At 40.7% G+C, this 23,689-nt stretch overlaps 1 protein-coding gene across 1 annotated transcript in view; it reads right to left on the reverse strand.

Annotated features, from left to right (window-relative positions):
* IQGAP1 (IQ motif containing GTPase activating protein 1) overlaps positions 1 to 23,689 on the reverse strand; it is a 70,514-nt gene that overhangs the window by 20,556 nt on the left and 26,269 nt on the right. Inside the window, exons 5-23 of the mRNA XM_074156245.1 lie at positions 21,087 to 21,163; positions 18,247 to 18,314; positions 17,099 to 17,212; positions 16,517 to 16,695; positions 15,763 to 15,853; positions 15,122 to 15,285; positions 14,884 to 14,968; positions 13,626 to 13,789; positions 13,096 to 13,256; positions 12,469 to 12,593; positions 8,716 to 8,879; positions 5,806 to 5,896; positions 3,329 to 3,496; positions 2,827 to 2,969; positions 2,306 to 2,476; positions 1,034 to 1,117; positions 865 to 936; positions 694 to 763; positions 52 to 260 (exon numbers count right to left, since the gene is read on the reverse strand). Coding sequence (XP_074012346.1) covers positions 52 to 260; positions 694 to 763; positions 865 to 936; positions 1,034 to 1,117; positions 2,306 to 2,476; positions 2,827 to 2,969; positions 3,329 to 3,496; positions 5,806 to 5,896; positions 8,716 to 8,879; positions 12,469 to 12,593; positions 13,096 to 13,256; positions 13,626 to 13,789; positions 14,884 to 14,968; positions 15,122 to 15,285; positions 15,763 to 15,853; positions 16,517 to 16,695; positions 17,099 to 17,212; positions 18,247 to 18,314; positions 21,087 to 21,163 — 2,400 coding nt within the window. The remainder of the gene's footprint in view (positions 1 to 51; positions 261 to 693; positions 764 to 864; positions 937 to 1,033; positions 1,118 to 2,305; positions 2,477 to 2,826; positions 2,970 to 3,328; positions 3,497 to 5,805; positions 5,897 to 8,715; positions 8,880 to 12,468; positions 12,594 to 13,095; positions 13,257 to 13,625; positions 13,790 to 14,883; positions 14,969 to 15,121; positions 15,286 to 15,762; positions 15,854 to 16,516; positions 16,696 to 17,098; positions 17,213 to 18,246; positions 18,315 to 21,086; positions 21,164 to 23,689) is intronic.

The raw sequence follows: 23,689 nt of genomic DNA on the forward strand, positions 1-23,689 counted from the left end.
TCAGTTCAATCTGTAGCTGGCCTCCATCAGTCCAATCAGCATATTTCCTACCTGCAATGTAATTTTGTTTTTCACAAGGAGCCCAATTTTGATGTCCATGAGATTGAGGTCATTTTCCAGTTGCTGATTGGATCGGATCAAGGTTACAACTTCTTCACGCAGTTTCATTAGCTCAAGCTCCTCCTGAAAATCTTGGTCACTCTGATCGAGCAAGTGGACAAATTTCCGAACCACAGCCATAGGTGGGTTTTCAGCATTAACTAAAAATAGGCAAGAAAACATCAAGGGACAGGAAACAGAGTAAATATATGCCTTACCTACGTTTAAACACCAGATCAAGGAGCAGTCAGAATAAAATTAGCACCACCATGTCTAAACACCTTCTGACATTTTGCATTCCTTGTTTTGAGTAAATCATGAGAGAAGCAAGCAGTAAAGAATGAAGTCAGTATCAGCCTAGGGTAGTCCACACCGCCAAATTTAACTGCAACGCTACAGTTCCATTTTTCAGCAGCAAAAGCAACAGGTGGAATCTAGTTTTCCTTCAGCCTCAAGAACTACCTACTCTCCACGCTGCCCTACCACCACCATCCCAATTGCTCTTCAAAACTGACTTGATGTTATAGATCACACCAGCAACACCCCTTACATATAGAGATTCAAGGCACATTTTATCCTCTTGGAAATACTTACTGAGGGTTTTGTAGTCTTCTCGTGCTTTGTTTGCTCGGATAAAGGCTTGAATTTTTATAACATCATTTATCTATGGTTTTAAAAAAAAAAAAAAAAAAAAAGGACATGACCTCATTCTGGAAAGAGTACAAAAGTCAGGTACTGAATTCATTTAATAAGATAGCCTCTTACGTGGTTCTTGAAATACTGCAGACGATCCCTGTAACGTTTTCTGGCTTGATACATCCTGGTCATTGATTGAATCTATAGAAGGGTAACCAAAACACTCAGATAAAAACCTTTCCTACAAAGTTCAGTATCCAAAAGGTTTACCAAAAATGCCGCGGAGAGCCTTCACTACCTTCACTACTTGGTCCTTTTGTGCTCGCAGGTAATCCAAACGGATTTGATATGCCTTCCTCTGCTTGTAGCCGCGCCACTGGGACTGAAAACAGAACAGGTGCACTGACTTTACTTTCTAATTAAAGAGAAGTAATTACAAATCTGAGCTTCCTTCTGCTCCTCAGTTTCAGACTTCCTAAGCTTAGTTAAGACTTAGCTAAGTAAGACGTGAGGAAGACATGCTTATCTTATCAAGAGATAGACAGCGTGAAGCATTAACTATTTCAACAACTGTAATCACGAGAGACTTGAAATCACCCCGTGAAAAGCCTGGGCCTTCTGAAGTACAGTGAGATCAAGGATAGAGCTAAACAGTCAAGTTGACGGAAACTGTTCTACATAAAAATCATGCATTAGACGTTGCTGCTGACGGAACAGCGATGGAACTTTATAAGCCTTCAGAGCAGACTCACTGCTACTTGGAACAGAATTTGGCAACAGAAGCTAGGAATACTACTTGGTATTATAATTGGAACTTGGAAGCTAGGCAAGAGGCTGGATTACAGTTAAAGGGAGAGTTATTTTAAGGAGCCGGGAGTGGTTTGGGGGGTTTTGTTGCGTTGTGGGTTGTTTTTTTTTTTCAAATATACACACAGAGTGCACGTGCTACTTAGGGAGAAACAAACACACATATACTGCTCAAATAATGAAGTGGTAATAGGATGCAATGCATCTATTTCATTTGGACACATTTCGGTTACAACACCAGAGAGCTTTTTTCATTGTCCTCCTGTAAATGAGCCCATCCTCATGCTGAATTATCCCACCATCTCTTTTGGATCCTCACTCCTCAAATTCCCTGGACAAATTTGAAAAGAATTATCATCTTACTCAGGAATACTGAAAACCATGATGTTTCTCTTCAATTCGTGAATCGCAGTAGAAAGTCATCGCATGTTATTATCGCCATAAAGATACACAACACACCTCATATTGCCCTATTCCCAAAACACTGAATCTGATAACAAAATGATAGGTAAAGCTTCCTCAAATAAGTTTTTTCTCTCTCCAATTCTGCCTGAGAGGACTTTATTGATTATATATGACATGGAAAAGTAAATAAAATGCCAAAACTCTTTGGGAGAGGCAAATGCCTTCAGATTGCAAATCGCAAAATGAGGTGAAGACAATGGTGTACTGGAACTTTGAATTGAACAAGAACTGTCAATAAGCTTGCAGAGAAAACAACTGCAGAGTATAAGTTCCAAACATAATTAAAGGATATCATTACCTGAATGCAAGTGATTGCTGGTACTTGTTTCTTCAAAAAATTCATTCTTGAGTTGAATTCCTGTCGAACAAGATATCCTCGACAGCAAGCCTGAAGTTTTGTAATCAGGTTCTCGTTGGCCAGCCACAACTGCTCTCGGTTGTATGCCGCAGTGACTCCAGATATGGTGCTCTGAATTAACATTACGGTAGGAAGAAGAGCCAGAAAAAGAGAACAGAGATACAAGAAATGGGGTGTTATACATCAGATTTCTGTATTGTGCTTATGAGAAACTTCCAAGTTGCCTTTCAATAAAAAGCAACGCCACAGTCCTGTACCTTTTTACTGACATGACAAATTTTTCTGAAATAGGACAAGGAGTTCTGACATACACAATCTGATTATGCCCAGTGAAACAAATGAATTACAGAGCTTGTTAACATGACTATGGTGTTGAAGTGTTCCCTCTTAGAGCTACATTAAAGATGGGAATGGTAGGAATGTCAACTTTTCAGAGAAAGACCATGTGTTATCTGCCTTACCTGTATCTCCTCCCGTGACAGCTGTGTGTCATTTTGCACAAATTCCACTGGTTCATCCCATCCTCCCTCCTTGGTCCGCAGATTATGATAATAATGATAGCCTCCTCTCACCCAGTGTTTCACCCATTCGCTGCCATTGCCCCCTAAGAGCAGAAACTGCAGTGTAAGTCTCAACAACAGACAAGTGCCTCATCTTTCCCACATACAACTTTTACGACTAGGAAATCCACATACACAGATGCTCCTTCCTCCGAGCAAGGGAAGGAATGTTTCCAAGACCCTAATGACCTCATACAAGAGATACGTAAACATAACACATTCTACAAGTGGAGAACTTTCTACTATTCAATTTTTTCCTCTTTTAAACCTTTGCTCACAAAGCATCCACAATTGCCACCTGTAACAGAAGACTTCTCCCTAGAGGCTTTTTTACCTCTGGTTCCAATTCCACATGCAATAATCTTGAATTTACTTCACTAACAGTTAGCTACTTGAGGTTCACCTGCTGCCGTTTTCCTTCTCTTGACTTCTGACAGCTCTCGCTGGTACGTCTCAGCACATTCTGGAGTGACTCCGTATAGCCCAACATCTGGCGAACGCAGGGCACTCAAGGTCTGGCTAACGTCACCGTGGTCTACTGCTTCGTTAATGGCCAGAATTCCTAAGGAGACTTTGATAACACCAGGAAGCAGGTTATCTTGGCATTCAGGGGCTCAGTGACTCACAGCAAACACAGAACAAAAGAACGGAGAAGGTAACATGCACACACACTTAACAGTCAGACTGTGTGTGTATACACAAATATTTAAGAGTATATATACAAAATATAAACAAAACCAATCAGACAGCTTGCAGTACAGAGGCCTCTCCACTACAAAGTATCCAACCATAGCACATAATTCGCGTGCTCCGAGTCTCAATATAGTGCTGATTTACCATCAGTATTTCTCAACAACACATTTTACGTCTACTCCGACATCCGTTTTTAGTTAAGGCAGTTTCTTCTGGCAGAGCCAGTCAGAACTCAAAGGGGGCCTTTTCAACAACTAGCACCATCCGTCCATCCCTAGTGAAGAAAGTATGGAGCAGTTTGTAAACAAGTCAAAAACCCATTTGTGGAAAGACAGGTGGCAGAGGAAGAGAAAAATAACAACGCGTCATTCCAGAGCTACTCCAGAACTGCAACTCAAATACAGACACATTCACAAGAGCACAGGAATCGCACTGACACAGCAGACGTGATTTCCAGTGCCAGGTAAGACTGCAAAAACGTCTGCTCATATAGGGGTAGATAAGGGTACCTGCAGATCTTGTTCAGCCTAAGGGCACATACTTTAATCCTGCTTTTGACCTAATGTTCCTTGGTGGGAAAACGGTGAAAAAATTGCACTGGTACTGCTGGTAACAAACAGTAGAACGAACAGGTAAAGCTCTGCCCTACTCCACCTGCCTTTTTTTTCGTTTTTAAGGCAGCTGGCAGGAGAATTCACTGACCAAGCAATACCACTAAAAACAACTTAACTAAGGCTGTGGAGTTGTACAAACTCATTCTATCTTGTCTTAGAAAGCTTCTTGTGAGCCAGTTGATTTTTCTCTCTTCTAAAACATTTACAAATAAAGAATACTAATGGACAATGCACAAATACAAAAGCAAGCTTATATCTGCACCAACAGAGCAAGGACAAGAGGAATCAACTGTGCCAGATACTCTACACATCTGACACACTCATGAAGAACTCATGCTGCAGGGCAACCTAGTCCAGCTCCATCCTCAAAGCCAGGGTAACTTCAGGGCCTTGTCTGACTGAGTGTGGAAAATCTCCAAGGACAGAGATTCCACAGTGTCTTTGGACAACCTGTTTCAGAAGGCACCGGAGAGATTCCAGACTCAGATTAAACTTTTCAGTTTTTAGTACGGTTGCCTATTCAAAGCAAAATCAGAAGGGACTGATTGTGCATCTTTGCTTGATACTTGAAGTATCAGCCTAACATCAAATGTTAGTTGTGGAAGTTGTGGAAGTGGAAAGTAAGACATTTTATCAGCACACCAGAGATGAAGAAAGAGAATCAAGCAAAATAACAAGTTAACTATAAAGAGAGAAAACAATCAGTTTACTAATACTGTACAAGACAAGCAAAACAAGCAGGCAGGTGCAAATGTTGAATGTAACAGAAAATTAAGAGACTTAGAATAAATGCAAATATAAGAATATCGTATTTTAAAGATGTATAAAAACAAGCTCTCTGAAGCATGCGGTACCCAGCAAACAAACAGCATACGCAGAGAACAGACCATCAGAATATACCAGGAGGCTTTAAAAAACTTCATGTTTTGTTAAAGAGAACGCTTCTGTCAGGCACCAAAAAAAACCCCACTCCAAAAACGAGAACAGGTTAAGCAAAGAGTAGCAATTACGTCATTATTTCTGGAGACAGATGACATCATTATAAAGACCAGGATGTAATGATGGGTGGGACAGTCCACCTGCAAGCTGCGCTAAGGAGCAAAGGTGGATGTCACCGATGTGTATTATTGTCTGTATTTGAAAAAGATGCAAGGTAGTCTAGAATTACTTAGTAGAACTGAGACAAAACAGCAGTATGCCACACAAACAGGTAATGCACACCAGAAAACACCACTTAAATCATGCACATGAAGATTCTCATACCTAACTATCCACCCACCGACACACACAAGTAGTTGCAAATGACAAACACGTTGATAGATTTGCCCAATGAGATAACATGGTCACATGCAAAACTGGAAAAATGGCAAATGCCCCCAAAAGATAAGAAATTTAGTATTTGAAGAATCTCCCATTCAATCTTCAAAGAAAAATTACTACACCATAAGCACGTAAGTGCACTTGATTTCCTTTGACACATTTACATGACATTTCTAGCTCCCAATCTATCCTTAAGTAACCAGCGTCTGATTGATAATGGGGATTAATTGCAAAATTGTGCAACAATACTCACATCTGTCAGACTCCTCTGTGTCCTTGTTAGCCCTATGAATCCCATCCTGAATTTCATCTAACCAAAGTACAGCTGTTTCATCCTGTGTGTCCTGAAGAGAATACAATGAGAAAAATATACACAGTGTGAGGAGAAAAGTATGACTATTTTTGCAAAGTAAAATAACCTGAACTCAACAATAGTCAATACAGTACTTTTCCCTATCAGAAGGAGTAAGAGACATTTCAGTCTTTCTAATGACTCCAACCCAAGGACATGATGTGCGTCTGTGGCTAGCAGAGACTACTATGGCATTGCCAGACTCAGTACCTCCTCCCAGTCAAAAACTCTTTTCACGAAACAGAACGAAGAAGAAACTGTCAATGGGAATCAGTCCGATAAGCCAAGAGAACACAAGGCCAAGGACTCTGTACCAGTTAGTCCTAAAGCCGTACTTGCTAACAGGACACCAGAGGAACTTTCCAGGAACACGAGTTAGTCTTTTGACAGAACGCAGAGACAAGAGTTCTTGGAATAAGCAGCTGCCAATGCACCTGTGTGCAGCAGCTAAGAACTCCCGGGTAACTTAGTGCCATGTCAGGCTGCTCCTGTCCCTCTCTACAAAAGTTCACAAGCCTGTACAAACCAGCAAACCAAGAAGCATTGTACATATTGTGGCTAGGTGTACACACATAAAGCCAACACCCGGCTCCAAGTCTTTGTTTTAATGGATTGCTCGCCAAGGAGCAGTTACCACACAGCACCCTGTATTTTGGCTGGGATTTGAAGAAATCCAATCAACTGATGTTGGATGCAGAAATTTGAGAAGAGGAAAGAGACAAGGGCTCAGCAAGTCCCAAAATATACATAAAGAACAATGATCCAGCAGTTGCCAAGCACAGCTCCTCCCCACCCACTGCTGCTTCCTGTAGGTAACCACTAAGAGAAACGCCGAGACGCAACTGCCACCCCTCTGACAGCTCAGTACAAACAGAACACAGGAAACACTCACTCCTGGTATGGAATAATAATCACACTGCACAAATGCACCACTATTTACAGTGTTCAAGAGTTTTGGGGCCAGATAATGCATATTTCCCTACATGTCCCCCCCATTTTTCCCACTGTTTGGCGGGCCTGATGCTGACATGCTTAATGAGATTTCATCCAAGAGATGAACATGTCTTTCATGGGCAGGTTTCATCCGAACGCCCAGACACTCCCAAGCAAGTACCAGCAACAGCCAAATCGTGGCCAGGGAGCAGGGGAGAATGATCAAAGACACAGCTTCCTCTGCTGTAATCTCTACCTGCAGAACTCAGCCCAAAGGCCACCCAAACCATCCTGAGCTCTTCTACAGATTTACTGTCACAGGCTTTCCGGGAGGTACAAGCAGTGCAACATATCACAGGGTCCATTGTTCTTCTCTCTCTCTACCCATCACACAGCGCTCCCCATTCCATCAGCAACTGAACAATGCCTCCTGGGGAACTACATCCCCAAGGTACAGAAATCACTAGGAAGGAAGTAACAGCTGACTTAAGACAGTGGCTACTTTCCCCATAACGTTACTTTATAATATGATCTTTCAGTTTCTGGAATTACTGCCATGCTGCTGGGAGAAGCCCCAAAGTGAACATATGCCTAAATAAGGTAATTTCACACCAACCAAGAAGTTACCAGTAGGCCTGGCACAAGCTTAAGTGCACACTAAAAAGAGTTCATTATTTCATTCTGACTCATCGGGAGGAAATGCTTCAGCACAAAATGGGTTCCTGAGGAACATTAACCCTTTCAGGGCCTTTGGGGAAGTTGCTTAATGATTTTCATCAGAAATGCGTACAGTTTTCAGCTATTGCCATCACGCATATTTACCTTTAGTTAAAAAACCCAATAAAAACAAAACAAACAAAAAACCCCACAAAAATCAGTGTTCAACACAATCTAGATTTTAGTCTCTATGGAAAATTCTGCATTTATATGAGATCAATGAGCTCCACAGCATAAAAAAAAAAAAAAGATAAAAAACCCCAAAACATTCTCAAGCCACTGAGAGCAGAGATGTCCGCTACTTTGTTGTAAATAGATGAGAAAAAAAAAAAAAAAAACAGTATCCCATCCACACTATTCAAAAATCCATTGCGTACACACACGTGTGCTCTCATCCTCTTTCCTAAACCCACAAGATGAGACTTGCTCTTTCTCTCCCCATCTTCACCTTCACATTCAGTCAGTGAAAGCGGCAACTATGTACATGTAGGCAGGAGTCTTCGCTAATATGAAAGGCAAGTACCACTCAAAAAATCATTAACAATAAAAGTGTCACTAGGTGAATAACAGGCATCAGTATATATTTTGCTATGTATTTTTTATGTATTTTATGTATTTTGCTTAACTTCTTTTTTCTACTTTATTAGTTAACAGATTTTTCCACTTTCGTAAACTTTCTTTTTGCGGCATATAACTATGCCTATGACTACATTTAACAAAGAACCCTAAAAAAACCAAAACTTAAAATTGCAGGAAACTTGCATTCAGGTCAGAACTCCTAGAATGAACATGGTCTCCTAGCAAAACCAGATGAGACATATTTCTCTGCAAACAAAATACATCTCTCATTCTGGACTCGGGATTAGCTGTAGCAAGCCACCTCATGCAGTTAATACCCTTATACCCATCTCTGTAGTTCATGAAGATTCATACGTTGTGGCTGGAAAAAAAAAAAAAAAAAAAAAATATATATATATATATATATATCTATCTCTCTTTCTCGAGTACAGAATGATCCAAACTGATCGGGTAAAATCAGTTGACGGTACAAAGAATGCCCAGCTCTCCACTTCCAGTTTTGATTCCTGGCTTTCAGGACTAGTAATAAGCCCATTACACAGATGTAAAGGTTTTTTGCGACGTACAGGTAATTGCACTCACCTGTGCTTTCTCTCTCTTGGCTCGAAGTAGTGTATCCTGGTAATGCTGTGCTACCTTTGGGGCTACACCCTCTAGTTTTGCTGCGGGAATCTGTAGGGCTTGAATAGTCTTTTTGGCATCGCCTTCATCCAGAGCTTCATTGATAAGACCAATTGCCAAAATCCCTAGGAAGGCAGGCACAGGGAGAGAAATAACAAGTTCCATTTTGGGTCAACAATAATCGTCAACATTGCTTCAGAAGAAGACTGCAGTTAGTCCTTCCTAAACCAGGTATCAGCTGAGAATTACAATAATTTTGACAGAAAACATTATTTACTAGTAAAGAAATCAGGACTATTTCTCCACCTTAAAATACTCATAATGCCTGGGCACTGCAATTAAAAATAAAGTTAAATAAAATAAATCACTCAGGGAGACCACATGCATGGACCGAACTGAGTCCTCAAACATCCAGCTCAGATCTACTAGAAGAGAACTCTCAAAGCCCTAAAGGCTTGAGTTCACAGGTTACAGTTTTCCAAAGTTCTGGCTTCTCTAGGAGGAAGTCTCCACATGAAGCTAAAGATTTGCATGGAACACCATTTAAAAGTACAGTAACTTCATATTTTAGAAAACTATTTTATTAAACATATGTAGTATTAGCTGTTGCTATCAGAGATGCAGATGCTATTCAAGTACAGTAAATTTTACCACTGAGCTAAATAAAAACCAAAAATAAATACCTTAGCTAAATGTGAACCACACCACACATGCCCTACCCACAGCAACCATCTTCTGCGAATCACAAAATAACTTAGGCTGAGATGGATCCTGGAGGTCACCTGATTCAATTCACTGCTTAAAGTTAAAGGATCAATTCAAATCACGGTTTAATCAGTGCAGAAAAAGAAATCGTTTAGACAAAAGAAAGTAAGAAGCTCAGTGTGGGGATTTCCAACTTTGGGTAATATATCCGAAGATTGTGATGTTTTCTTTTACGCAGGAAAGAGAATCACAAAACAAAACATTATATGAAAAACAAAACATTATATGAAAAACAAAACATTATATGAAAAACAAAACATCTTAGGGAAGAGGTGGTATTTGAATGGAGAAGAGATTAGGGGAAATATATGTTGAGGACACTGCGAGAACCAGGATCACTAAAATTATGGCATGGTTTCTGTCAAAAAGCAGCTATGATAACCGTTTGACTTAGGAAAGGGCACAGACTGTAAGAAGTAGTTCTCTATGATTAGTTTGCTAGTATGAGCTTGACAAGACTACTCCATGGAACAGCAACACACTGCATGCAGCTCCTCACTAGAAAGCATTTTTTAATTTGGAACTACGTACAAAGATAGTGGAAATGAAAAATATATGCTCATATGCCCTAAGTACCTTCTCAGACTAATTTAATTTATTCACAGACAGGAGATAAAAAGTGTCCTTACATAAGGACATATATGAAGCAGACCAAAGAATCAGGAAATTCCCTGTGAGAACAGCTTATCTCATTTCTCATTACAGGATTTTCTGCACCCTTTTTTACAGGATAAGGAGTGTTGTAAGAAACAGGGTGTTAGGAACTACATGAACTTTTAGACTTCTACTGTGACCTCTTACGTAGAAAAGACACTACAAAACTAGCGTTTGGCGTGTGCACGCACCAGAGTGAGTCCGTGTGTCTGTGGTTTTGACAAACCTGCTCATGTGACCCAAAGAGGAAACCCAGTGTCTATTTGGAGAGCCAGGAAACAAGTTAATCAAGATAGCAAGCTCTTAAATTAAAATTTAACCCTCTATAAAGTCTTTTTAAGGTGAAACACAACTCGCCAACTACGCTACGAAAGTGGCAGAAGACACCTGTTTGTCTCAGTGTACCAAGTAAACTATCACCGCCTCCACATTTGGGACAAATCTCTCCCCTCTTAAAATGCAAGGCTTTGAACCAAATATTACAAAGATGGCTTGACGTTAAATACCATGCTACTTGCATGGTTTTCAGCAGGTTTTCAGTACTAGTCATAACCAAAAATTATGGTCTCTTAATTAAATTAAAAAAAAAAAAAAAAATAGAAAATTAAACCACCTGATACTGAACCTCATAAGGATCTACCTAAGAATAAGTTTGCTTAATTGTGCTATTTTCAAGGACTCACCTATCTCCACTCTGGATTTTAGGTCAACTAATACCATCTTATAGAAAGGAGAAATACTCCATTTTTCTGTTTTGCTGAAATTTTCATCATTACGCTCAATCCCGGTCTTTTATCACTGCTAGAAGACACTTATTAACATAAGCACTACTAAAAATATAAATGAAAAAAAGTTCTAGCAGAACTAGAAGCAGCATAGAAGAACACCCATTCACATTTCTCAGCTTGCACCAGGAATTTCTTCTTTCATAAATATTTAAGTTTTGTTCCTTGTGCTTGCTGCATACGCTTATAACTTCTATGGGGTTTTGCATGTTTTCCGATCTGGGATTATTTTTTTTCCACTTTACCAATATTTCATATTAAAAGGCAACAGCTGGTCAGAAGGTCAGTTATCAGTCATTTCAGCTGTTATAGATACTGATTTTAACAACTAGTGGTCATACGGAGTGTTAGAACAGAAAATAAAAGCTTCTAATTTCCTACTAACTATAAACAACTAAATGGAACTACTGCAACTAACTGTAAACAAGCAATTAACCTCTTAAAAGATCAGCACTTTCCATTTCAACTCTGATTTGATATTTGGGTCCCAAACTTAGGGAAAATATGGAACTTAGAATTTGAATGGTGTCAAACTGATGAGATAATTAAATGGTCTTTGAAAAAAGAAAAATCTGTACCAAATGTCTTACTGTTGAACACACAGCATTTCAGAATAAACTTTTTTTGGGTATCTCTATTGATTTATCAATGAATCAAAGTAACTGCAAAAGCCTATTTCTTTGATGCAATATTTGCACTACTGATCTTCAAAGCAGCTGTATTTGGAAGTACTGTTAATACACCCAGGAGTTAAAGGACTAAGAATAAGAGCTGGACATAAACTCATCTCTCTGTTGTTCATTCAAGCTCCTCATCCACTGTAGAAATGCATCTGACAGGTCATTACATCCGAGAGACATCAACATGGTATCTTATCTTGCATATGGAAGTCTGATTACCCACAACTAAAGAGTAGAGGGGAATCCTGGACTGAATCTGTGGAACTTCCACTAAATACTGCAAAGGTAAAAAGGCCAAAGCACATTCAAAAGGAGGACTAAAAGGGAGAACAGGGCAGAGATTGCAGCCAAAGAGGGAACAAGACTTCAAGAAAAGTAACTGCTACTGAACACAGCAAATTAGGAAGGAGGTTGAAGTACTTCAAGACCGGGCTACAATTAACTCAGAGATTTTAGTAATAGTAGTTTTCAGTACATTTGAAGGACTGAAGCAAAATTAGAGAAGATTCTAGACTAATCTTAGACACTGATGGCAGACAACGCATTTTGTTATCCAAAAAGCGTTGACATTTGAGTTGGAAGGATTAATAGACTGTTCAGAGATACTGATTTCAATGCCACAGACGCTCCTGACTGCCTGATCTCTCCATCAACAGTCCCGCTATCAAGCTTTTTATATTACAGACCACCAAGTCTTGCTCACAAATAAGATCTTCCCACATATCTAATGTATGACACAAGTCAACCAATAACTTTTTGTAATGACATGCACCTGATTTTAGCACTCGTGCTAGAACCAGTCTAGCATGAATCGAGCCGAAAAAACTTACTTTCATGTTCTTCATGCACAACTATGTTCACACGATCAACGCACGACTGGATATCATTCCACGTGATAAATTCATTTCCTTCTGCACGCGTTTGAGCTTTCAGCTTCATCAAATCATCGATATACCTGTCAAAGAACAAGACCCAAAAAACGTCACAAAGCAACAATCTGGCCAGGGAACACACAACACAGCATGAGAACTGTACACAAAGCAGAAGAGGTTGAAACTGGAACAAATATGAAAAAGGGGAAGAAGAGAAAGAGGAAAGGCTGCATGCAGCATGGTCATCCCAAATGTAAAATAATCAACAAAAGCAATAAGCCACTGAATGAGGGTCCAGGGCAAAGAATAAGATGGGTGAGCTGGCGTAGTATTAGCTACAACCTAATGGCAACGCAACATAGTTTTAATGTGAAATCCACGAGAAAGTGTTGAGAGATGGCACAGAAATCAGACCTGTAAGAAACAGTAATCAGAAAAACAATATGCAAGAGCCAACAGAGATCAAATCAATACCACAATAAATAACGTAGAGAGAACTTAAAGGGTAAGAGGGGAAAAAATCTTTCAAAAAGTCACAGAATAGAAGCAACATCAAGGACAGACATGGTTCCTTGAAATATCCACCTCTGAGAGTTCTCATCCTCAATGTTTGTAAGCCCTGTGACAGGACTGCTCAGTTGTTTCCACACCGTGTTCACATCTCCTGAATCCAAAGCCCTATTAATCAGAGCCACAGAAGACAGCATCTCTACAGCAACAGATAATTCTGGATGGGTGAGGTTACCCTGCATACAGAGAGGACAAAAAGTTAGTTCCACTCGCTCCTTACAAACTATTGCTGCCCACAGAACACAGAATAGAGCAGTTGTCAGAACAGACACAGAACAAAGCAAAGGGACAACCTTTACGACATAGAAGCAGAAAGATGAGTACCATTAACAAAGCTAGAACACCAAGAGATTAAAGTAGATCTTACAGAGTCAAGGAGCTCAAAATTTAGGGATTAAACTTCACATCAGAACAGCCTGTTCACCAAAGCAGTTCTACGAAGACTCAGGACAGGTTTGTTACAGAGAACATATTTAACAAAACAGACAAGGTAGCATCAGCAATCCTTAGCAACTTTCAGAAATAAGAGAGAACGTGGTACTTACTTCAGGGCTCTGTTGCTGCAAGGTGGCCAGCTCCCTTTGGTAAAGATCTGCAGCAAATGCATAAACCTCTGGTAATTGGGCCTCTGGATTCATCATTTCTGCCACAGTTTTCTCAGCATCACCCATTCGAATTGCAGAATTAATTTTCGCTACTGCTGCCAGCCCTAGAAGTTCAAAGAGGTAGCATAAAGAATGAGGAAGACAGACAACTGAGTCCCCAGTAATAAGAGCACTTTTATTCTACTCAATAATCAGATACCTAACAAGAAAAAGGGTAATTCCCTTAGCTGCAGGAAATGAGTGAAGTTTTCTGATCCATACTTCCCCAGTTAGTCTTCCATTACTACAGACAACTAAAATACATAATGCTTTCCTTGAAATAAAGCTCGTGTTTAAAACCAGTTCACCTTTTTCCCTGGTTATCCAACAATTGTTTCACCATTTCAGTCTTCTGATAGCAAGAAGCTTCGTAATTGCAAATTTTCAGATGGGTGAGGAGGAACAACTTTTTCTTCCTGTCTACGTTTATCCTGCTCAAGGCAGTAACAGGGTACATGTTGACTAACTTTAAAATAGCGCCAGCAGGTAAGCAAACACCAAGTTCCATGCTGAACAAGTAAGGCTGCATCCTAGTTATTAGGCATTCACTATTTTCCTCTTGTATTCTAAACTCTCTCCCCCCATTCTACCAGTTACAAATTCAACTTATTGCTCCTGCATAGCCAGAACTCAACATTCTCCTCCAGAAGAGAGCTCTGTGTGGTGTGAGAAGCATGAATCAAAAAACAATCAGCCATCGAGATCTGCATTTTATTTGCTACCTGATATTTAGAAGCAGCTAAAGGTTCTGCAGCTCAAACCAAGTAAGATTCATGTCAATGGTCAGCAGGTGACCTAACATTCACACCTCATGATGCAATGCAGCCTTCCTTCACAGATCCATAGCACAAAAAAATGCACAAAAAGCATTGTAGAAAAAGTTGTTTAAGGTGCATGCAAAACTTGTATATTTCTTAATACTTCAAATTATATGCTGTTATGTCCAGCAGTATTGTAAGAGCTGGAGAAAAGACTCTCTAAGTAAAGCAGGGCAACCGTCTCTCTTTAATGTTCTTAGCAGCCATGAAGTACTTAAAGAACATTTGTATTGGTTTGAGAGAGACCTCACATATCCCCACATAGACCCAATATTGTGCTGTCTCACCCTTCTGATCACATCCATGGTCACTTTGCTGGAATAATTTCTGCTGATACTTACTTCGCTGATACTGTTGTGCTGCAACATTAGCAGCATCCACTCCCAACTGCAACTCTTCCTTCTGCAGAGGACCTGTAAGGCCAGCCTGAGATAAAAAAAAAAGAAACCGTGAGGGTGAAACGACAACAGCTTATTCACTTCAAGTAGCTCAATAAAAAGAAAAATAACCCAGCTTTTCCTTAAAAAAAAAAAAGTGGGGGGAACCTCATGAATCAGGGTAATCTAGACTTTTCCATACCTCCTGCTTCTGTTGCCTATCACTCAAAAACTGCTTGAAATACCAGTCACAATTTTCTCGTAGCAATCCTCGGAGTCCCAGGGCTGGTGTTGCCAAAGCTTCATACAGTGCTAATGCATCCCCTCGTTCCAAAGCCAGGTCAATCTTCGATATGGCTGCATGTGCTAGCAACAGTAAAGCAGAGTTTTGAGAGAAACATTAAATGAGAAAGTCCCGTGGTTTATACAGCCTACTGCTCAGAAGAAATACTCTTAGATCTGATGGATAGCAAGTTAGGTATGTAATCCGAATGGAAGAACTTCCAAAGTCAATTGCAAAGTAGGGCTTGAAAAAGGGGTTGGAAATAGCATGTACTCCTCAAGATGAAAAGTGGGGGGGCCAGCAACATGGACAATCCATTCCCTAAAGGCAGGGCAACAGAAGTGGAAATGAATTCACGTTGTACTAACAATGAGTTAAAAAAAAAAAACAAAAAACACACACACAAAACAAAACAAAACCCCCCACCACCAAAAAACCCAACAAAAGCAGGGGAGCTGCCCTCACTTTTGGTAGCATTACAGAAAGCAAGGAGGAACACTGGTATTTTTTTTAAGTACTCTTTTAATTAAGACTATTACTTTAGCTAGCATGATACCTACTGTTCACTTTATTGACATTTCCCTGAATCTCAGCTTGAGTCAGAAGTTCTTCATACACATCTCTCTCTCTCTCTGAATTTTCTGATGCAATCTGAAGATGAAATAAAAACTAATCAGTGTTTCTACAGTTTCCTTTGCCCTCATAGATCTTCTCACCGAAAAGGTCAGGGAGGATAACTGTGTATCTATATAAAGCTATGGCAGGTCATAGATAGACAGCCTCTACACATACAAAAAGAATCCCTAGAAGTAAATACATAAAAGTAACTCGCACTCTGATAGAGACAGCCTAGAAACACCTTCTTTCAATGTAGCGGCTCTATATGAAGATGCAGCAGAGCACAGAGAGCAGTATACATAGCTAGACATTTGATATACAGCTTTCTAAAACAACATTGACCCCTTCTGAGAGCATCAGTCAGTTTTGCTCATCATTTCATTGTTAGGAAAATGTATCTATATTGTATGAAAACAGAGGGACAGCGTTCCGAACATACAAAGGCTGACATGAATTCTGTGTCTATGCAGCCCATACTTCAGACAGCTGAACAGAGCAACACAGCCAACTGCTGCCTGTCATTTGCAATAGGAAGACAGGTTACTGGGGAACATATTGGAATACCACCACGAGTACATCCACCTAACCCTATACATACAGGACTATAACACGCATTCTATGAATTCCCCACAGTTTACACTTCAATATAAAATTGCAATATATGCAAAAAATGGCTTGAAAGAAGAACTGATCTACCCTATTTTTAGCATTCTCCATTTTGTCTTGCTTTGCTCTGTAGAGTGTGTCTTGGTAAGTGGATTCCAGTTGATCATCAAGATTTATTAGCATGGCATTAGGGTTCTTCATTGCCATAAGCGTGTCAGCTGGAACCTGATGGTCGATTGCTTCGTTAATGGCAATGACAGCAGCATGTACTGAAAAACAAGTCACAGTCTGACAGTTAGTCCCAAACACAACAACTCTGTTTAAATTTGAGAACCTAACTGGAAAGAGTAGAAGAATTATCTGGAAATTAACTGGAAAGCAAAAGAATCCTCAAAGTACCTCTCATCCCACGATGGCTTTATGTTCTTGACAAAAGATGGCAGACTCCTTCCTAGTACAATACTCTACTCTACCTAGTCAAATCATCATGTTCCAGGAAGAAAATAAAATAAAAATACACAAGGGAAAGAAGAAAACCCTCTTTGCAGCCTTCCAAAAGGCCTACCAAAAGGACTGTATTGTCTTACAACAGGGGACATTAAAATGAACACTTAAAAAATCTAATCTGCTGATTTGAATAATCACATAAAACGAAACTCCATTTTTCCTTACACGCTGCTTCATCCACAGAAAGTTCATTTGCAAGAATTCCTCCAATCTTGCTGAAGGCGGGCATCTGAATACCATACTTCTCCAGTTCAAGCCTCATATTACTGATTTCCTCCTCTGCAACATACATAAAAACAGCGTTACAGAGGCTTAAACACATTAGGAACCAGCACTGCTATACCAACTGCCGCTACAAAAAAACTAATTAGGATAACTAGAATAAATTACAATTACTGCTTAAATAATACTTTGAATATAACTCAGGAAGTGAAACAAAATAAATGACAACTGATAGACATTTTACACACTTTCCTCAAATCTACATTTCTCCCAGAAACTCATACAGGAATATTCTGTAGTCTTTCTCACTAGAAAACAACATGACTCTCATGAGGAGCTGGAAACAGACGTCATCATTCTGAGGTACCTCAACTGCTGCTGCCAACAGGTCAGGAAAATGCACAGGCAGTATTTTAGCATTCTTTTTTCCCTCGCAGGGACACTACACTGAGAAAAGCGAATGGAGGATATTGCTGTTGCTGAATACCATGCAACTCAAAAAGAGAGTTGACAGTTCAGTATTTCAGAGGTACAATCAAAGCTGCTTTGCAGGAAAATAAAGTTTATACACCTTTTAAATCAGATGCACACCCTCCTCAGGCAGGAACCTCACTAACGCAAAACACAGAATTTGACACTTTTGCAAAAATCAAGGAACTCAAACCCTGAAGAGGCACGTGAATGCAAGACTTTGTGCTGGAATCTCTTGCAGAAGATCAGCTGGCAAACTCTTTTTCAGCCAACGGCATCTCTACTTTAAACTGCCAAGGGAGGTCAGGACTGCTTACTAAGTTCCAAATCGAAACCCCTCCCAAAGGGATGGAGGCAAGGTTTAAGCCCCTTACAACAGCAGCAGAAAAGTTAAGGGGCTGCTCTCTGCAAAAGTAATGATTAGGAATCCGATGACTATTTAACAGCCTAGCTCAGAAGTATCCAAGTCAAACATTTTAAATTACTACAACTCCTCACAGCCATTAATTTTTAATTAATTTGCATTTAGGATATCAATAGTAACAATCCTTTAATTGATCTTTACAATGCCTAGCGGAGTACGAGATAAAGGCAGCACACGTATCAGCACTTTTTTTTACCTGTGAAGTCCACCTTCCCATATAAATCCTGAATCTGGGGGGCAAGACCCAGTTTGAACAGGTACAGGCTAGAAAAGAAAATAAGCAAATAATTAGAACTAGTAATTTTTCCTTGTGGTTCTGACAAGGACACAGGCAATTTCAGGAAATACAGATTCAAGGAGCCACTCAGGTAAGCAAACGTAGCAGCTCATAATCACCAAGAGTGAGCTGACTCCTCTCTTTCCCCCTCGGCTGCACATAACTGGTCCACCACTCTGAAGTCTTCGCAGAATTACAGAACAGTTGAGGCTAGAAGGGCGCTCCCAAGTTTGCCTTGTTCAAGCTCCCTCCTCAAACAAGGTCACGTAGGACCAGGTTCCCCAGAATCACATCCAGATGGCTTTTGAGTGTCTCCAAGGATGGAGACTCCACAGCCTCTCTGGGCAACTTGTGCCACTCCTCGGTCACCCTCACAGTAAATGAAGAGTTGCTTCATGTTCAGAGGGACCCTCCTGTGGTTCAGTTTGTGCCAGCTGCCTCTTGTCCTGTCATGGGGCACCGCTGAAAAGAGCCTGGCTTCATCTTGCCACCCTCCCTCCCTTCAGAGAGCTGCACACACTGCTGAGATTCCCTGAGCCTTCTCTTCTCCAGGCTGAACAGTCCCAGCTCTCTCGGCCTTTCCTCACAGGGGGGATACTCCAGTCCAGGAACCACCTTCGTGACCCTTCCTTCACCCGCCCCCAGTGTGTCCGTGTCTCTCCTGGCGGGGAGCCCAGAACTGGACACAGACCTCAGCTGTGGCCTCACTGGCGCCAAGCAGGGGGTAAAGGATTCACTAAGCTGATCTGGCTTACTAAAATGGTGTAAATGTAGTCACTCGGAACCTGACAAGAAATGGAACCACTACAAATGAGGGATGAATCCTTGCTTCTAAGGACAAATGGGACTGGGCAAAGAGAAGCAACTTCTCCCCTTTTTGCCTGTTGTGCCAGCTCAGCACAAACTGTGGAAATGTACCCTCTATTAAAACATCAGATTATACAGAAACATTAAATATAAACTGTTAGTAAAGCACATATCCATTCATCCAGTAAACTCAGTTTTAATGTGATTGAAAAATAGAGGGTAAGCAATTCCACCTTTGCACATGACTTCAATGTGTCAAATCTAAATCTCCAGTCTTCATAAATTTAAGTAGTTCTTTCTTTTTACAAAACACGCTAACACCAGGTGGAAACAGTTCTGACCTATGGGCCGTCAACAAAGCTGCATTCCAGATCTTTATTCCTTAACTGGAATATACTTTGGCACTAAGCCTGAAAAAAGAATAAGTTCTTACAGAACATCCTTTTCCATATTTATATTTACATGTCAGAATTACCCTTCTTTCCTTGATAAGTAAAATTATGTTAAAATCTTGAGGAGACTGCCTTGGCAGAGAAATTGGCTACAGAACGTTTTGGCCAAAAAGGTCAACAATTTAAAAAAATTAAGAAGAACGGAAAAGGTATTATGAGTTGAAAGATTATAACTTCTACAGCCTTAACTACTAGGACTGCTTGCATCTATTAATTTTTCTTTTCCTAACACACGATCTAGAAGGAGTACAGCAACAGCAAACTTAATTTTCTTGAGAAAGTTGTTAACTTTCCACAAATCAGACTACTGTCTGGGGGAGTGGGAACGGGCAGGATATAGCCAAGAACATCTAACAAGAATATATGCCAGCCAACTCCTGGCGTAAAGTAGCTGCAGTAGCTGTCACAAAGCTGCCAGCGAGGGAAGAACTTTGCCATAACCTATACAAAAAGGAGCATTGTTTTTGATAGCGGCAGCATACCCTGCTACAGGTCTTCTCCTCACTGCTCTATACACTCCATATGACTTATTCTACAGAGAATAAATTAATAAACTCATTTTAGATCTAAAGTTGGGATCAAGCTCACTTGTATAAATATTAATTCCATCTACAGCAATCTGAAATGTCAGATAACATCCAGATAAATGCAATCCACCTCCAAGGATTTCACGCTGGGAACAGATCAGAGAGCAGAACAAGCCGTTCTTGAGAACTGAAACCGAGCAAGTAACAAATGAAGACCTAAATGTATACAATCCAGCATTCAATCACCTAGTAAATTCTACAAAAGTAATCCTTTTTAAATAAAAATCTCAGTATCTTCCTAAAGCCACACTTGCATTCAAACCAGCTAGCCAGGAAAAAAAAAAAGCACAACCAAAAACAAAACAAAAAAATCCCCCCAAAAATCAAACACACATGCAACGTGCCATCCCGTCAAACTGAAGAGCAAAGCATCAATAGATGAATCCTCCCAGTTTTCTCAAGAGAACATACCCTACTTGGTCTATGTGAGATTTTAAAATTTAAGAGACCTTTCGACAACAGTTCCTGCTTGATCACTTACTGTGCTTGTCAAGATACATATCCTGCAGTACAATGCTGTGACCACACTGTCTTTCATTCAGTGATCTGACTGATCCCTAGATAAACTAATATTTTTTTTTTTTCTTTCTCACGAACACCTTTTAGGGCTTCAGGCTTTCCTTTAAGCCCCAAAATGTTTAGCTCTGCCTCAGACAGTAGAGAAGGAGGATGAGAACTGGAATGGGAAGGTAGTAATCACATCATACTTGACTGGTTCTTTTCCTTCTGCATCTGATTTGGCCACTGCCCGAGGCAAAATACTGGCTTCATGGATTTTTGCTCTGACCTGGTAAGATTGTTCTGCTAGAAAATTCGTCCCCATCCAGCCTTCAGTTCATCTCTCTCCCCTCTCGCCTTTCAGCTTTGCAGAAAGATTTCAGAAGCAATTAGATCTCTGCCTAGCGTGCCTTACCTGAGTGCATGAATACAATAGATACAGCGTGGCATGTTCTTGCGGTCATAGATATCTGTAGTTTCTGGGTAGAATATCTAGAGATAAAACAAAGTTAGCAGTCTGAATTTTACTCACTATAAAACCAAAAAGCATAACTGTGATAAGCCCAATTCTTCTGCAGTACACTAACGAAACAGCCCACAGAACAAAACTCTGAGCTTATCCGCCCTGGCCCAACATTTCTCCTTCTTGAAGCACCAATCCTTCTTTTTGTTTCTGCCACCCAAATCAGTGCTGACCTTTCCCTGCTCACGTTCTACACGCATGGACGAGCACACCTTTCTTCTGTGTGCCCACCAGGATCACAGAATCACAGAATAATTTGGGTTGGAAGGGAACTTTAGGCATCAACTAGTCCAACTCCCCAACAATGAACAGGGACATCTTCAACTACATCAGGTCATTCAGAGCCCCATCCAACTTGACGTTGAATGTTTCCAGAGATGAGGCACCTACCACCTCTCTGGGCAACCTGGGCCAGTGTCTCACCACTCTCAGTGTAAAAAAAAAAAAAAAAAAAAAATAATTTCTTTCTTATACCTAGTCTAAACCTGCCCTCTTTTAGTTTAAAGCCGTTACCCCTTGTCCTATTGCAACAGGCCCCGCTAAAAAGTTTGTCCCCATCTTTCTTATAAGCAACCTTTAGGTACTGGAAGGTCACAATAAGGTCTCCCCAGAGCCTTCTCTTCTCCAGGCTGAACACCCCCAGCTTTCTCAGCCTGTCCTCACAGCAGAGGGGCTCCAGCCCCTTGATATCTCCGTGGGCTCCTCTGGACCTGCTACAACAGGTGCATGTCCTTCTGATGTCGGTGGCCCCAGAGCTAGAGGCAGCACTGCAGGGGGGTCTCCCCAGAGCAGAGGGGTAGAATCCCCCCCCTTGCCCTTCTGGCCATGCTGCTGGGGATGCAGCCCAGGATGCTGGTGGTTTTCTGGGCTGCCAGTGCACGTTGCCAGCTTGAGTTGAGCTCCTCATCAGCCAACACTTCCAAGTCCTCCTCAGCAGGGCTGCTCTCCATCCCTTCATCCCCCAGCCTGTATGGGATACCAGGGTTTGACCCTGCACCTGGCCTTGTTGAACCTCATGAGGTTCACAGAGCCCACTTCTCCAGCCTGTCCATGTCCCTCTGGATGGCATCGTGTCCCTCAGGCACACCAACTGCATCACTCAGCTTGGAGTCGTCCGCAAACTTGCTGAGGGTGCACTCAACCCCACTGGTTATATCATTGATGACACTGATGACCCAAGATATTGGGTCATGAGGTATTAGCGAGGACTTTGGTGAAAGCCAAGATGTGAAAAAAATACAACAGAATTGAGAAAAGAGGATTTTGTTCTGACTAAATAAGGTTGAGAAGCAAGAGAAGAGAGAGTGACAAAGGGAAAGAGACCAGCACTGAGCTGCTCTGCACACTACATTTTCAATTAGCTGGACCCAAAGGCTTTCAGACAGTCTCAAATGCAAAGGTCTTCGAAGTTTAACGCAAGGGGCCGATACTGGAAGTGTCAATTCATTCAGAAGTGCTGACAAGGTACACTACTTCCTAGTTATTGGAAGGTTCCTTGATGCTGCCTATGAGCACAAAATAGCATTGCTCTTTCTGTAAAGGCCACTGAAGGACCCTCACAACTCCACAGCATCAGTTCCCTGGCTCTTCTGCATGGGGAAAATACTTAAAGCACCAATATCTCTTTGTCATTGTACTGGACCTCAGCCCAGTCTAACATCTCCTCACACATTTGTTTCTCCCCAAAACTCGCTTACATGTGAAAATCTTGCCTTTTACCTGGCTCTTAACTTTTCTCTGGCTCCCTCCTTGTTTATTTTCACGTAACAACCTTAACAGCATATTTCAGTATTTCCTAATCTCAAATTTGTTCCTGCAAGATCATCATAAATCCCAGCAAGGCTCTAGTAAATCTCAACAAGTTATTTGAAAAGCTTTGTCCAAAATAGTGTTCAATTTGCAAGCATGTATGCAAACGAACCGTACATCAGATTAAAATATACAATGCTGGGTTTGGTGAGACTAAGCATAAAATCCCTTACAAAAAAAAAAAGAAGTTAAAAAAAATTACTTACTATCCATGTATGTAACTTGACTATCAGCACAACACTGCCACAGTTCCATATATTTTCAGGCAACAGTGCTTATTAGCTCAGACTAATTTATCTGGCCATTCCCCTAGGGAAGCCAATAATTTATATTTCATTAAGCTACACAGGAACATTTCCACTTGATTTGAAAATTTCACAGGGAAATCTGAAGACATGGAGAACATGACAACAGTATTTTCTGTTGTGCTACTTCTTTTACGGTAGATTTCTAAAAAAAGTGCCACAATAAAACTGTAGCTCAGATATCGCTCAAAAGAATGAACGGCAAGAACAATGTAATGCAGATGTTATGCAAGATTAGTGATATTAAGGATATGGTACAGAAGGAGGAATTATTCTGTCCGAATCATTTTCACATTGTTGTGGTTTTGTCTGGGATGAGCTGACTTTTCCTGCTGGCAGCTGGCGTGGAGCTGCGTTTTGGACGAGAGGCGGTATTGATAG

The sequence above is a fragment of the Numenius arquata genome, chromosome 11 (assembly GCF_964106895.1).
Source record: "Numenius arquata chromosome 11, bNumArq3.hap1.1, whole genome shotgun sequence".
In the NCBI taxonomy this organism is placed as follows: domain Eukaryota; kingdom Metazoa; phylum Chordata; class Aves; order Charadriiformes; family Scolopacidae; genus Numenius; species Numenius arquata.